This window comes from Globicephala melas, chromosome 13 (genome assembly GCF_963455315.2).
Source record: "Globicephala melas chromosome 13, mGloMel1.2, whole genome shotgun sequence".
Lineage (NCBI taxonomy): Eukaryota > Metazoa > Chordata > Mammalia > Artiodactyla > Delphinidae > Globicephala > Globicephala melas.
This window is the reverse complement of record NC_083326.1, coordinates 79,881,877-79,898,010: the sequence shown is the minus strand read 5'-3', so window position 1 is coordinate 79,898,010 and position 16,134 is coordinate 79,881,877. Positions and strand designations below refer to the sequence as shown.

The 16,134-nt window shown below is 48.0% G+C and overlaps 1 protein-coding gene across 5 annotated transcripts in view; it reads right to left on the bottom strand.

The window, feature by feature from the left end:
- Positions 1-5,112: 5,112 nt before the first annotated feature.
- CCDC60 (coiled-coil domain containing 60) overlaps positions 5,113-16,134 on the bottom strand; it is a 267,296-nt gene continuing 256,274 nt past the window's right edge. For 4 of the 5 annotated variants that reach the window (XM_060310799.1, XM_060310800.2, XM_030860383.2 and 1 more), the window contains 6 exons: positions 15,911-15,982; positions 13,176-13,238; positions 12,416-12,538; positions 10,329-10,460; positions 8,389-8,578; positions 5,113-6,562 (listed from right to left, as the gene is read on the bottom strand). In XM_060310799.1, the coding sequence (XP_060166782.1) occupies positions 6,461-6,562; positions 8,389-8,578; positions 10,329-10,460; positions 12,416-12,538; positions 13,176-13,238; positions 15,911-15,982 (682 nt within the window). In that variant the 3' untranslated portion in view covers positions 5,113-6,460. Of the gene's footprint in view, positions 6,563-7,938; positions 8,579-10,328; positions 10,461-12,415; positions 12,539-13,175; positions 13,239-15,910; positions 15,983-16,134 lie in introns of all 5 variants that reach the window. The other variant, XR_009566464.1, reaches the window with a different exon arrangement.

Sequence of the window (16,134 nt, the reverse complement as noted above, 5' to 3'; positions counted from 1 at the left end):
CTAGGCCCGTGAGCCATGGCCGCTGAGCCTGCGCGTCCGGAGCCTGTGCTCCGCAACGGGAGAGGCCACAGCAGTGAGAGGCCCGCGTACGGCAAAAAAAAAAAAAAAAAAGATATTGCATACAAAGTGTTTAAGAGAGCACCTGGCATGTAAGTGCCCAATAATTGTTAACAATGATTATTATTTAAATCAGCACCCATGGTGCCTAGAGGCATTGTGGGTGCTCACTATAAGTCTGTTGAATAAGAAGAGAGTTTGGACTCTTCTTTCCGCTCTGCCCAAGACAGAAGGCTCATTCTTCATGACTTTAGTACCTCTCTGTCTTCTGTCCTTATTCGTCTCAGCCTCGCCTCCTTCTCTGATGACAACCTGAGTTCTGAAGGTCCCTCACCATTTTCAGCCAGTTCTCACTGAAGCATCTCCCACCGTGGGGGCCTGAGACAGACGACTTTATTCCATACTCCAAACACAGCCTCACCTCACTCCATTTCCATTTGGTTCCAGCTGGTAGACACCCAGTGCACAGCTCCAAGGCTTAATTGCATCCTGCTTGTATGTTGCCAAATACTAAAACCTTGTTGTTGGAGTTAAGTGTTTTGGGAAACGGGCTGTACTATTTCCCCAACCGAGGCTTTGAAAAGTTGGACCTGCTGAATGAGCCGCCAGATCCCGCCTTGGTCTCCGATTGACGCACCTGTACTTGCCAGGGAGGACGGATCAAAACACTCACTGTGAGCTCTGTGAATGGACTTGGAAGATGCCCTGCTCCTGCAACGACATGACTGGCACATAGTAGGCTCTCGATTGTTACCATAATATAAACATATTAGGAATTATTCAAGATGCTAAAATATAATAGCAGCAAACACTTAAATCAGGGTCACACTGTGCCGCCGTTTTAAGCTGTGTATACTAACTCACTGGTTCGCAAACTCTGCTGCATGTTAGAATCACCTGGGTAATTTTTAAAAGCCCCGATGCTCAGGCCGTACCTTGCATCAGTGAAATCAGAATCTCTGGGCAGCAAGAGTTTTAAAAACTCTCCAGGTAATTCAAATGTGCAGTCAAGGGTGAGAATCAGTGAACGAACTCATTAAATCCTCACAGCAAGTTTATGAAGCGAGTACTGCTACTACCCACACTGTCTCATTGAGGACACTGAAGCACAACAGACAGGGTAAGTGACTTGCCCGAGGTCACACAGCTGACAAGTGTCAGAGTCAGGTTTGGAACCAGGCTATCTGGTCCCAGAGTCCATACTTTTAATCCTACAACAATACAACTACAACACTACACGATGTCCTACAGCAGAAGCCTGAGTTTCTCCCCCTTATTCTCTGTCCCCATCCCACTGCCCGGGGATGTCTCATCCTCTCCTGATTTCTCCTGGGTGTTTCCAAAGGCTCCTCCTTGGTCTTCTCACCTTCAGTCTCAAGCCCTCTACTCCAATAGGATCATAATGCCTGCCACATGTGTAATTCTGAGTTTCCTATGGGTTACATTAAAAAAGTAAAACAAAAAATGGATAAACAACGTCCTACAGTATAGCACAGGGAACTATATCAAATCTCCTGAGATAAACCATAATGGAAAAGAATATTTAAAAAAAGATTGTAGGACTTCCCTGGTGGTCCAGTGGGTAAGACTCCACGCTCCCAATGCAGGGGACCCAGGTTCGATTCCTGGTCAGAGAACTAGATCCCACATGCATGCCGCAACTAAGAGTTTGCATGCCGCAACTAAAGATCTCACATGCAGCAATTTAAAAGATCCTGCATGCCGCAACGAAGATCTTGTGTGTTGCAACTAAGACTGGCGCAGCCTAAATAAATAAATATATTTTTTAAGTGTATTCAATATATATAACTGAGTCACGTTGCTGTACGGCAGAGACTGGCACATTGTAAATCAACTTTACTTCAATAAAAAAAGAAAAAGTAAAACGAAAGATGAAGTTAATCTTAATACAATATTTTATTTAACCTAATATATCCCAGATATTATCCTTCTGACAGGTAATCAACATTAAAAAATATTAATGAGATATTCTACATTTCTTTTTTCATACGAAATGTTCGAAGTCCTGAGTATATTTTCAGTTACAGCACAGCTCAATTTGCACCAGCCTCATATCGTGTGCTCAGTACCCACAAGCAAGTAATGGCTACCATGTTGGACAAGGTAGCTAAGGGCGTAGAGCTTAAAAGTGCCCATCACGAGAACAAAATAAAAGTACCTGTGTGAGGTGATGATGGGTGACATCTAGACTTACTGTGGTATTCAAATCATTACGTTGTATACCTAAAACGAATACAATGTTATATGTCAACTGTATCTCAAAAGACAATTAAAAATAGAAAAAAAGAAGCGGTATTGTAGTTTACTGGAAGACTGGGGATGAGAAGACGATGATGCCTTGATGAACCCTTTCATACTGTGGAACTCTCCTCTCCTCTTGGGTTTCCCGGCTTGACTGATACCAGACCCGTAGAGCCATTCTCAGTACAGACTGAGTGAAGGTTCCAGGGTCAAGCCACATCTAAATTACTAGTAATGCTTAAAATAGACTTTAGTTAAGATAACTCTAAGTTCCGATATTTTCTTCTCCCTAATGGATCATCTAGTGCACGGCCACCCCTTCCAGCCCCTCACCCCACACTTTGGAGACCACGGAGCTGGGGACTTCACTTATCCAGCATCTCCTGTCACATACGGGAGGGTTGGCTCTGATCACAACCTCTACCTTACGTGTATTTATGCTCTTTTAAAGCTGAATTGGCACTTTCACACCTGCTGCAAAGCTGAGTGATAAAACACCTGTGTTCCTAGTCTGCCCTTTGTGTCTTGATTGGTGCCGTGGGGTTTAACTCAGGATTTTCTCTTAGCTTTTACCTGCACGATGTATCTGACGTCTCTCCCACTACTGTCCCACCAGCCCTGTGAAAGGAAGAGCCCTTCTCCAGGGCTGTCTAGAATTTGGTCACACTCATACACGGATCCCTTTTCTCCTTTTAATTAGGAATCCTTTTGTTGCCAGTGAAGGAGACCAAGCTGAATCTGGCGGAAGCAGGCTTTATCCCCATGACTCGAAAGTTCAAAGGTCTGGCTAGATCCAGGTGCTCCCATGGTGTAACCAAGATTTGGTATCTCTCTCACTGCATTCCTCAGCTGTGTTCTCCTCTCTTTATTGGCAGTGTCCGTGTGGTGGCTTCCACAAGCTGTAGGCTTATTTTGTCCTTATTGTCAATAATGCCAGCAGAAAGCCCCTTTCTCACCAGTTCCAACACAAGTTCAGGGGGTGACTATTATTGGATTACTTTACATGTCCATCCCTCTGTTCCACTCCGGCCCATGGTCCAAATCTGTCCTGTAGTCTACTTTAGTGTGACCTCCAACCTCAGAAGGTTTTTACATTTTTAAAGGGCCACGTACATAAGAAGAATATGCAAGAGATATGTACTATCTGCTCCTTTACAGAAAAAGCTTCTTCAGGGCGCATGGGGTTTTAAAAACTCTCATGATAACCACGCAGGTGGCTCAGTCAGGGCAGTGGAACAGAGGACCACCTGGCATGGGCTTGGCATATAGTAGGTGCTCAATTATGATTCTGATGAAAAGGCTCACAGCAAAATATTTCTCCCTGAGAAATATTTTTTGAGCTTGGGAGCTGGGAGGTGATGTATTGCCTCCTTCTGGTCCCTAATCTATTTTAGTAGTAAAAGAGCTTCCTTTGTTTGAATAAATACTCCTTGCCTAAGCTCTTAATGCTTGCTTTCTTCCTTTTTGGCAGGTTTTATTTTGCTGGAGAGCATGATGGAAGCATACTACTAATATATACCACTAGATGGCGCTACAGCTCTTGAGCAATAGGCTTTCCCAGAAAGCGGCAAGCAGGAGGGTGGAGTAAGTCTTGTAATTCCAGCATCTCCCCTGCCCAAGACAGACACGTTCTCCACTTGGCTCTGCCACTTGCTGCCCATGTGACTGTTGGCAAATGACTGTAAGTGTTGGCATCCTTACTTGTAAAATGGGGATTATAACAATGCCCACAACAGAGGGATGCTGTGATCATCAAGTAAGATGCAAACCGTAGAATGCAGAGTAAATGTAAGTTAATGAGACGCCAGGAGGCCCCATCATTAGAGCTATTCCTGGGACATGATTCCAAAAGCCAGATAACTTTCATGACGTTCTTGTCTCACACAGTCGGGGCTGGGGCGTTAGAGGGCAGCAGCAGAAGGGAGGGAATTCAGAGTCAGCTGGACATGAGTACAGAACACCTTTTGGAAGCTCCATTTCATCATCGGTAAAGCAGGTGAGCCCTGCCTTGCAAGATCACGAAGATGAAATAACACATGGCAAGCATTCTGCACAGTGTCTGGAGCGAAGCAGTCCCTCAGTCAATGCTAGGCTGGGAGTGGGCTGCTCGACGCTTTTTGTGACCCTCAAGGGTCCTCAAGACCCTCCCTCTCCTCTCCTCTTCTAGCCTCTCCTCCCACTTCCTGCTTTAACAATCATGGCCCATAGGATGTTGGTGTCATGTTTCTATCCCTAGTGCTACCCTGTCTCCTGAGTTTTAAGTCCCCCGACTCGACTGTCCCACAAGCATCTCCCACTCAATATGCTCAAAACAGAACTCCTTACCTTCTTGTTCTGAACCTTCTTTTCTTCCTCTCCTCCTGGTACATTAAAGGCATCATCCTCCAGCCCGTGCTCTGAGCTGAAAAACCGGACATGATTCCTGACATTCCTGTCTTCTGTCCACTTGTACCACGCCACACCAACTTCTGCTGATTCCACCGTTTAAATACCCTTCTAATACCTCCCCCCAACCACTGCCACCCACGGTCGCTGCCGTAGCCTTATCTCAGTGCCCTTCTCCCTGCCTCGTCCTCACACAGGCGTCTTTTTTTTCCTGAATGCAAATCTGATTATTCCCCTGCTGAAAATCCTTCCATGGCGCCCCATAGCCTAGAAGGCATCTAAAAATCTGGCTTCCACCTCCCTCCCCAGACTCCCTCTCTTCCCAACCCCTGCTCTGCGCTACCAACCTGATCTTACAGTCCCACCAGACGCGTGTTATTCTGGCTCCTCAGATGACATTAAGCTTCTTTTGGCCTCTAGGCCTTTGCCCTCCTCCTTTCTTCTCTGCTCCCCCTCACCCCAATTCTTACTGAATACAGAGAAGTTTAGGATCCCTTAACTTTGCAGACTCCTGACAGACTGCATCTCACCTCTGTACCCTAATGGCTGTCACAGAGTCACACTAAACAAAGGGTATCGCGGTGTGGGTGTCATGCAGTCCCTCTGCCCTCCCCATCAGCCTTTGCTGACTCCATGTAAACTGTCTCCATGTAAACTCTCGAGATCAGGAGCTTGTCTGCTTTGGTCACTGCTCTACCCTCAGAACCCAGAACCTGGCTGATGCATGTTGAGCTCTTGATAAATATTCATTGAATGAGTGAGTAAATAACTGAATAGGTGAACGGATGAGTCAGATGTTTCTTAGACAGAAGAATGGTTCCAGTTCAACTCTCTTCCTTTCCACCCCTTCTGGATCATGGAGAGATGCTGGGCTCCAGCCTTTATGAGTGTTCTGATAATCGGGGCATAACCGCAAATCAAGTCCAGTTGTTTCGTTGTTAATTCAGCTTGGCCATCAGTAACAGAGTTAAAATGACTACAGGTCCTATAGCTTAGTGAGGATGTAGGGAAGCAGAAGATCAAGATGAGAAAAGAGGTTAAATGGCAATGAGCCCACACACATTTGGAGACGACAGGAAGTTAAGCTCTTTGTACAACCCAAACCAGCACAAGATATTACAAGGACTCTTAAGAACGAGATTTTCTGGCACACTATTTGCCTTGTTGGGAAATGCCCCATCCATCCATCCATCCACCCACCCACCTCTATCCAGGACAGTATATGCAAAGCTGAGAAATACACTCTAGCTCCAGTGGTGTGAAACGGGGATAACATCAGTACCTACTTAACCAAGTAATTGTGAGATTTAAATGATATTATTAGGCAATAATATCACCCAGCGCTGGGCCTGTTGTATAACAAAAACTCCATAAATGATAACTGTATGTTATTATCAGGATTTGAACACCACGCCCAAATTCCACAGCTCCAACTTTTTCCCAGCTGAACATCAAACATTCAACTCAATTTTATTATCTAGCATTTGAGGAGGAGAAATAGAGTGAAGGATTCTGGAGAGGGAGCAGGTAGAGTCAGTCTAGACCAGCGAGGAACGGAGGCTGGGAGACTGAGGCTGGCGTGCGAGGCAGGAGGGAGCTCCCACCTGGGAGGAGCTCCCTCTAGAACGCTGGCAGGGTCATCTGGTCTCCAGATGCCCCTACTAGGTCATAACGAGTATCCATGAGAGTAGGTAGGAAACAGGAACACAGTGCAGACAGCCCTCCTCCACTGGGATCGCTGGTCAACCCAGGCCCACTACGTCTGGGCACTGTGGGGCCGGATGGGGACGTTGATTCGGTCCTGCAGCCAGCTGATATACTCCTCGTGAGGCATGTGGATGATGTGTTCTCGCACAAACTGAGGGGCAGACACAGTGACAGCCTCAGATCTGGTCTGAAAGCTAGACTCCATGCCCCCGCCCTCCCCAACAAGATCCTGCAAGATCTGTGATTGAGGCTGTGGCCGCAGGATACGTCCAACCCTTCAGGCATTCAGAATGCTTGGGGCATCACGCTGGGGATGGTCCTCTCAGGAAAAGGGTCTCTTTCCAGCTTCCCGGTTCAGCAGGCTAATGTTAAGTCCCTCATTGTCACCACTGACCCCAAGAAATTTGGAGAGAGCAGGAAAACCCAGTTGTCTGCATCTTTCTTTCCTTTCTATTCCTGAATATCTTTTAAAAAAGTCATCTGACCCTAAACTTTTTTGGGTTCATAGGCCCCCTTCGAGAATTGAGGACAACTATGGACTTGCTTCCAGGAAAGGGTTAAGACACAAAACATAGAGCTTCATGTAGATTCCAGGTTGAGAGACTCCCACACCCAGGTTAACAGAAGTTCTGTGATGTTCTCACGGGGAGAAGAGCATGCTAACCTTTATTAGCTAGGGCCATGAACTCAGCTCAGCGCAAGGGGAGCATCCAGGCCCCCTCCCCTCTTACCCACTCAGCGACTGCCTTTTCCACGGCCTCCACAATTGGCAGGGGGAATGCAGACCCCGTAACTGGACAGATGCCCTAGACTTAGTTTTGGAGTAGCCTGCCAGAGCCTCTCCCGAAAGAGCTTCCCAGGATGTGGGAAGGAGAGTCTGGGCGGATGAACTTGCCCACAGGGTCATCCTCCCTCCCCCACTCCTGACCTTGTACCCATATACACAACCCAGGTCAGCCTGTGGAAGGGCCAACCTCTCATGAAAACAGCGAGAGGACTGAGAATGCTACCCCTTGAGTCACTTCTTCACCTTGAGGCGCTGAAAGCCCTATTAAAATGGACATGTGCCATCAGATATAGCTAAGGAGGTGACTCCACTGACACCTGTTAATACCTTAGTGTGGGCCGTCCCCGTCCCCATCTGCTGGCCCCTTTCGATGCCCTAAGGGAACTAGGAACTTCTAGGGTAGGTAGGGAAGGTAAGCCACTACTGCCAAGCCTTCAGTGGTTCCTCAGCACCCTCCAGATAAGACCGAAACCCTTAACCTGACCATCAGAGATCTGCACAGACTCCTCTTCAGTCCCCTTGGAACTCTGCATCTTCCTGTTCTCTTCCTCCCAAACCCACTGACTGCCGCTGAACAGGTCAAGCTTTGTCCTGCTTTGGGGCCTTTGCACCAGCTGTTCCCTCTTCCTGGCCTGCTCCTCCCCTTCTCTTCACGGCGCTGCCTTTACGTTGTTCAGTTCTCAGCTTTAAAGTCATCTTCCCCCGTGGCTCTAGTTACGATGAGCCTCCTCCACGTTTACCTTAAGTCAGGGCTCCTCAGACTTTATTGTCCATACACGTCACCCGGCATCTCATTTAAATGTAGATCCTGAGCTGATGGGATACGCTTTGGAGCCTGAGATTCTGCATTCCTAATGAGTACCCACGTGAGGTCCATGGGCCACAATTTTAAGCTGCCAGAGTTAGAGTGCCCCTTTTTATGATCGCCAGTTATTGTATTCACATGTCCATTTATTTATGTCTCTCCAAAACCTCCAAGTTTCCAGGGGGCACCGTTTACACAGAATATAACGTCCCCTGGAGTTGAACAACCAAGGTCACGTGACAAGAGCTCTCCTATTAGATGATGAGTTCCATGAAGGCCTTTATGTCTTTTTAAAACTTTAAAAACTTAAACAGTGCCTGGATGTTGAGAGAGGAATGAATGAGTGTGCCGGAGGCACTGTGAGGGGGAAGGAAGGGGTCAGTACCTCGACAGCCACCGCGATGTCCGGAGAGCACAGCTCCCAGACCCTCATGTCCTGCAGCACCTTCAAGAGAACATGCGGCCGGATCCTCAGGTCCAGATTTTCCCCAAACTTCTGCAGTTTCGCCAGGATCTTTTTGGCAGGGCGGAAATTCTTCAGATCCTCAGGGAGTTTGGACAGCAGGTCAAAGTACCTTCAGTTCCAAGAGGAGAGGGTCAGTTAGGAAACTGCTGGGAGATGGGTCTGGGCACCACAGGGACCCCATCTCCACTATCTCTATCACTCATGTGGTGTCTCCAAGGCAGCGTCGGTCTTTATCTGGGGGACTTTCCTCCCCCCTCAATGTAAAGTGCCCACAGGTCAGGCAAGTCTTTACTTTTATGGATAGTAAAAGCTGGAGCACGATTTGCATTGCATTAAAAAAATTAAGGGCATGCTTTAAAGTGATGCGTTTATGATTTTTCTACCAAGCAGACAACGTGAAAAGTTACAAGAAAGGAAGAACGCTGATATTCTGAAGCTTCTCTTTTTTTTTTTTGAAGGTTTTTTAATTTATTTTTTTAATGTCTTTATTGGAGTATAATTGCTTTACAATGGTGTGTCAGTTTCTGCTTCATAACAAAGTGAATCAGACATACATATACATATGTCCCCATATCTCTTCCCTCTTGCGTCTCCCTCCCACCCTCCCTATCCCACCCCTCTAGGTGGTCACAAAGCACCGAGCTGATCTCCCTGTGCTATGCGGCTGTGAAGCTTCTCTTTTGAGAGTTAATCAAGCCAGGGAGGACACAGACACATCTGTGAGATACCTTCTAGGATGCAAGAGGCTCTCACACACAAGGTGCTGCTGCTGCGGGTGTGTGTGTGTGTGTGTGTGTGTGTGTATTTTCCGTGTCCCTGATAACGAGTAAGCAGGAGTCACAGCTTTGTGTATTTCAAGAATCTCTATTAATATGATGACAGCGTGTGAAGGTAGTCTGGGAATCCATCCTTGAGATGGTGGGAACGAGGTAGGTTCTAACCTGGGGGTTCAGGTGTGGGTGATGGCAGCAGTGGTACCTCATGAAAAAAAGGTTTTTTTCCCTGATTGCAGAAAAAGTTGAAGAACTTGATCCTCCATCATACATTGCGGCTGCCCATACTGCTTTCTATCTGTGATATACGTTTAGATATTTATTCCTGTCTCTTTGTAAGCCCCCGCTCTGCATTATTAGCATTTTTGGAGGGATTCTGGGTGCGTTCTCAGGCTTCCCCATCTTACTCGTAGATCCTGATTTACTCATCCTGACAGGACGGAGCTTTGGGAAATCAGACTCCACTTTTTTATTGCTGCTAAGCATAGAGACAGGTCAGACAGAGGTTTAAAGCCTAACATCTCCTCGTTTGTAAAGCGGGGGGGTTAATATGTACCCTTCGGGATTTTTGTGGGGAATAAAATAGATAATTTAGGAGAGTGTCTGCCACCCAGTAATCACTCGATTCCCACTGCTTTTTGTTGTACTTATTATCCCCTCTGCGCTGGCGCACAGGGGTCCTGGGATATGCCTGTCTGGCTTTGTATCTTTAAGAGTTAAATTATTTGGAGAAATATAGTTCTCCCCCCATAGACCTCAGAATCTGTAGAAGTTTCAGATTGGTTTGCCTCTTCTGCCTCTCTTATAGGAGATAGCTTGGATAGGATTTGCAAGCTGGATCAGACAAGGTAAATAGGAGAACACAGCTGGGTAGATTATGTGCCATTCGGGGACTGAGGGGTTCTTGCCTGGTTGTACTCTGGATATAGCCTGGTTTGGGGGGGGGTGGTACTGGTGGCCAAGGACAGTTCTGGAGTGATGCCTCTCTGTGTCTTGAAGGATAATGGGATCAAAGGTCATTTTGTCACACCACTGCCCCCTTCACCCACTTCAGGGACTGTCTTATCTGGCTCTCAGGATCTTTACCAGTGCTGTGCAATTTCTTCTGCATCTCCTTTTGCCATGGAGATGTGGTGTCTCATTTTTGCTACATCCTTTTGGAAATTTGAGACAAGGTCAAAAGAACGGAACTTCTGGAGACCTCTTTCTTCTTGGCGCCTGCATCACAGGTTGCATGAGAAAGAGGAAGAAGAATCAGATACTCTTCTCCTTTAACCATCCTAGCTGCCCTTCGAGATCTGAGTTAAACACCTCTTCCTTCTTGCCGTCCTTCTTAACCCTCTCAGCCACTCTAATATACAAGCTGGCTTTGGGCACAAGGGCATACAGCTCTCTCCGAGGTCCTGAAATGCTCAAGTCTCGCTAAATCCAGTCACTTTCTAATCAGCCCTCGTTCTCTCCCTACTTTTGATTGTATTTACACGGCTCTCTCGTCTGTAAAATGAAGGATAATAACGATTCCTAGATCCCAGTGGTGAGGAGGAAATGACAATGTGGGTACAGTGCTGCGCTTGGTGCCAGACACGCAGTAGGTGTTTAACTCACGTTGGTTCCTCTCTTCCCCATTCCCTTTATCACTTGGTGTATATGTCCTATCTCTCCACAGAGACTGTATTACAAATATAACCATGTCCTCATCTATATATTATGAATTTCAATGGCTTTCCATTGACTCAGAGTAAAGTCCTCTGAGTGACTTACCCTCCAAGGCGCTGGATTGTTCATCCCCTACGACATCCTCCAGCTTTATCTCTATCCTTTCCATCCCTTTCCTCCCAGCATTTTACGGTTTGGCTCGTGAACAAAGACTCTGAGATAAAGTTCAGCCTCCACAGCTGGGTTAGGAAGGCCTTTTATGATCTGGCCTCTGTCTGTCTCTCCGCTTACCTTGTAAACAACCTAAGCCCCAGCACACCCGACTACTGGCAGTTTATGGCCCACTGTGCCCCTTCTTGCCTCTGGGACTTCGCTGTTGCTTCTCCCTGGAACTCTCTTCCCTCCTACTGTTCCTGTGTGATGGTTTAGGTTTGAATTCCACCTTTACTATTAATACTTAACCACTGTGTGGCCGTCGACAAGAGACATCTTTGAGCCCACTTTTCTCTTCTGTAAAATGGGTCTAGTAATAGCACCTACCCCACAGGACCGTTGTGAGGCCCAAGTAATAAAAACGAAGCTCTTACACCCATGTCTGGTACATAGTAAGTGCCCTGGAAATATCACCTATTTTTATTAAGCTGAAAATATTGTTTCCTCCAGGAAGACCTTTCTGATTTCCCTTGGACCTTTCTGTGTTCCCTTAGCCCCCTCCTTATGCCCATGCTGGCCCTCATCACCCTGTGTGGTAATCGCCTCTTTATTTGTCTGTCTCTCTCACTAGACTGGGAGCTCCCAGAAGGTAGGGGCAAGTCAACTTTGGACCTGTGGCCCAGAGCAGCTGGTCCCTCCACGCTGAGAGGGTGAGAGGGCAAAGGGTCATCATGAAACCTTCGCTGAATGGATGAGTTCAGTGGGGTGAAAATAGTCACTGTAGTCAAGGGGTCAGGTGGGAAGGGAGGCAGTGACCGGCTTGTTAGAATAGAAAAGAAAAGCTTCTAATTGTCTCCTGCTGCTTGGAAAGTCAAGTTCCAAGTCTCAGTCATGACATTTATGGCTGTGCACGATGCCTACTACTTCTCCCTGCTCTTCAAATGTTCTATGTCCCTTCCCACCTCGGGAGTTTGTCTGTACTTTTCCTGCTGCCTGGAATGTCTTTCCACCTTCTCACCATACCACCAGCTCCTCGCCACGTGTCAGGGCTCAGCCTTAACACCATCTCCTTAGAGAGGTCTTCCTGGATTACCCAACCTGCATTAGGAGGACCCCATGGTTTCTCTCTCTCTCCGAGAACCCTGTTCTCTTACAGTATAGCATGATCATAATTTGTACCTATAAATTTATCAATTCAGTTATTTTGTCTCCGCCCATATTTTCCAGGAGACTACAAGCTCCCTGAGGGCAGGGAACAGGTCCTTCTTGTTCCCTGTTATAACCCCAACTCCTAGCATCTGGTGGGTACAGAGTAAGTGCCAGATGAATGTCCTTTGAGTGAATGGATATATGTGTGCCCTTACTTCATGAGGATTTCCATCTTGTCCTGTAGACAGAGGCCAGCCTCCTGGGCCACATTGTTAAACTTGGCCCTCAGGGCGTTACACACCCCACTCTTGCAGTGGATGATGTCACGGTTGCTGCGGCTGTGGACACAGATGAGAAGGGCTTGGGGGATAGAGCCCAAGGGACAGGCCCACGAGGCTGGCCTCCCCGGGCCCCAAGGTGCTCTGCAATAACACCCACCCAGGTTCTCCACCCTCACTGGAGCCTCCTTCAGCACTCCCCTGGAGGTAGGAAAGATAGATCTTCCCAAAAACATCAGGCTGGTGGGTCAAGCCTTATTAAACGAGCCCACAGAGAGCCATCTGGTCTCTTCAGCCCAGCAGGTGTTAAGGATGGTGTGATGGAACTGAGAGTACCACCACTTCTTAGCCGTGTGGCCTCTGGCGAGACATTTCACCTGGCCGGGTTTCAATCTGTTCCTCTGCGGAATGGGACACCAGCCCTGGCTCACAGGATTGGTTTTGAAGAATAAGCAAGATGATGAATACAGAATGCTTTGCCCAGCGCCAAGCACGAAGGAAGAACTTGCTGCCGTCGTCGGTCTGGTTGCTCAGCATCTTGGCCGTGAGCCCCTTGCCCTGGGAGTCCTTTGTCCTTCAGGTGTGTCTATGGCTTCAGGGAGTCTGGTGTGCACCGGGTTATTTCTACACCCCTGGGAAGATGGAGAGTTGCCACAGTCCCTCTTACCTGGCATCTTCCGCTGCCCAGCTGGCCTACCTTTTAGACTTCTTCTGGGGCACCTGGGAGTGGCTGTCTCCACTTGTACTGCTGGATCTGTCACTGAAACACAAAGGTTGGTTTCAAGTTGCCTGGAGCCTTATATTTCCAGAAAGGGTGACTTTAGGGCCCCCATGACACCTGCTGGCCACCAGGATTCAGGTGAGGGCGGTGGTTCTAATCGAGGCATCAGAAATAGAACACGATGTGCATTTCCCCCGCGTCTTGGCCTTTACTCCTACCGGATGCACTGCCTGGACAGTCCTCGTTTCTTCTCTACCTGCTCAGATCCCGCCCTGTCTCATGGCCTAGAGCAAGCTCTGCCTGCTCTGACTCTCCAAGTCCAGCTGTGGCCTCTTGCCTCTGCATATTGTTGGGAGGACACATTGTCTGGATCCCAGCTTCATCTGGATGAGATCGGTCTCTCCATCTGGAGGACAGGCTCATTTCGGACCCTCCCACCATCCTCCTCTCTGCACTTGTCAGCACTTACCCTGGGGCTGAGTGCAGACCTGCTGGGGCGGGGGGTCGAGTCCTCCTGGGCACATTGTCTGTGGTGTTCCCGGCCCCAGGCCGCCTCCTCATTCAAGGGTGCTCTTCTCTAAGCTGGACCCTGGCGCTGAGCACCCACTGCACTCAACTCTGGAGGCAGGCAGAGCTGGGTTCAGAGCCCAGCCCTGGAGCTGCCTTCTCCCAGGCTGTGGATAAGCACCTCTGCTCTGGGTCGTCAGTTTCCTCATCTGTCATCAGTCAACTCCTGGTGTCATTTGACCCTTTCTAGGTGGGGGTGGGGGTGGGGGTGAATTCCTTAAGCAGCTGCTCCCTCCTGTGACTCTGCCTGGCTAGGGTCCCTAGATGGGGGTGAAGGTCTTTGCCCGCGCCCATCCCCCCATACATTCTTCCAGGTCCTCCTTCAGTGACCTGGGCCTGCAGCATCTTCTCTCACACGCTGCCTCCCTTTGTTTCTCTAAACATTTGAGAAACTGACTTGACTGCTTTATCTGTGTGACTCTAGAGGGTAAGACTGTTTTTCTTATCCCTATGATGTGTGGCTAACCCTTCCCTTCCAGCCCTGTGGCAGGCGGGGCTTCTTCAGGCCATTTCCCAGACCACTCCCCATAGGAAAGGGCCCGGCCTTTGCTGCTTTTCCCAGAGGCTCACTGGACTAGACCTAGAGACCTTAGGTCTGGCAGGTGATGGAGCAAGCCCTATCCCACCTTGCTGGGAAGCAGAGCCCTAGTGATAATACCCAGAAGGCCATGTGTTTGGATTCCACCCAGCTGCCCCAACCTCTGCTGCTGAACTCTCTGGGGGAGCAGGCTGGCTTTGACCTTCCTCCTGTAGACGGCTCTCTTCTAGGGCTGATAGTGTGACTTGGCGGGGAGGCAGGAGAGGAAGGAAGCAATGTTATTAGCTGTGATAAACAAACCAGCAAACAACAACAAAAGACCCTTCTGCCTGTCTCAGTCTCCCCTCTCCTTGGCCCTCCTTGAGTTTCAGCCATACTGGTCTTTGCTCAGTGCCTCTAAGCTTCCTCCTGCCTCAGACCCTTTGCACATGCTATTCCCTCTGCTCAGAACACTATTCCTACTATTCCTTCTAGAGCAGGGACCGTAGGCTCTACAGGGGGAAGGGCATAGGAATCACCTGGAGAGATTGCTCAGAATGAGAATGCAGATCCCAGATCCCAGACACAGGCTAGCTAATTCTTCTTTCTTCCTTCAGGTCTCAGCTTAAATGTCAAACTCAGCCTTGGTTAGAACCCTGATGCTCAACATTCACCAAATCCTCCATAATCCTCCTTCAGAATGCTTTCCACAGTCATGATTATACAGCTGCCTCTGTGGTGTTATTTGATAAACGCATGACTCTCCCATTAGAACAGCAGTTCTCAACCATGGGCAGGATGCAAGGGGTCCATGAACGCAGATGGAAAAAACCAGCTTTTACCTCTTCACCCAGCCTTTCACAGAAATGGAAATCACCACTTCTCCACATCACGTTAAAATTGTGGGAGAGATTTTGAAAAATCATTTACACTTGACACTAAAATTACAGTAGTTATTAGACCTGCTGCTAAGTCTTATTGTATAAGGTATTGCTAAAGAAGCTCACAGACGACTATATATCTCACGTTTGGTTGTAATATTGTAATCGATATTACTATAGATTTCTTTGTAAACCTTTGTCATTTATAGTCTGCATTTGAAAGCATTTTTTCTGAAAGGAGTCTGTAAGCTTCCTCGGATGGTCAAAGAATCTATGTCACAAAAGGAGTTATGACCCCAGACCAGACAGTGGGATCCACCCACGTGGTCAGACTGCTCCTGTCTTGTTTGCTGCTGAATCTCTGAAGAGCTGAGCACAGTTCCTGGCATACAGCGGGGACTGAGGAATATTCTATAGATGAATAAATGAATTGAGGGCAGACCTTTACCTCCCCCGTTACAAGTCACCCAAGTAAAAAGGGAAGAGGTAGTTCTGTAACATACCCTCCCCACTTCATTCCTCCACTACCAGAAGATTGTAACTTCATGGTATACGATTATTGGGAAGAAATGGCTGAATACTCACCCCCAAGACCTGGGAGTTAAGGAACTTATTTCCAGGGAATAAGGAAGGAGATCCCCCTCCCTGCTCCACTTTCCACAGTCTGGTGAGGGGCATCTCTGCAACGCCACCCATGACTGTGCGGTGCCTCCTGACCCACCTGCTAGGGCCCCAGGCCTTCCTACCTTGATTTGCGGGTGGTCTGCATGTCTTTATAGGCAGAATCACTCTTGTTTTGTCTGAGCATTGAGAAGATACTGCAAAGCAAGATGAGTCACTTAATAAGGCGCTGAACAAATGATGCTCCCCAAGGCACTAAGTATCTGTGGGAGAATGGAGAGTTCTCCTTCTAGGGCAGGGATCCTAGGCTCTACAGGAGGGCATGAACCACCCGGAAAAATTGCTCAGA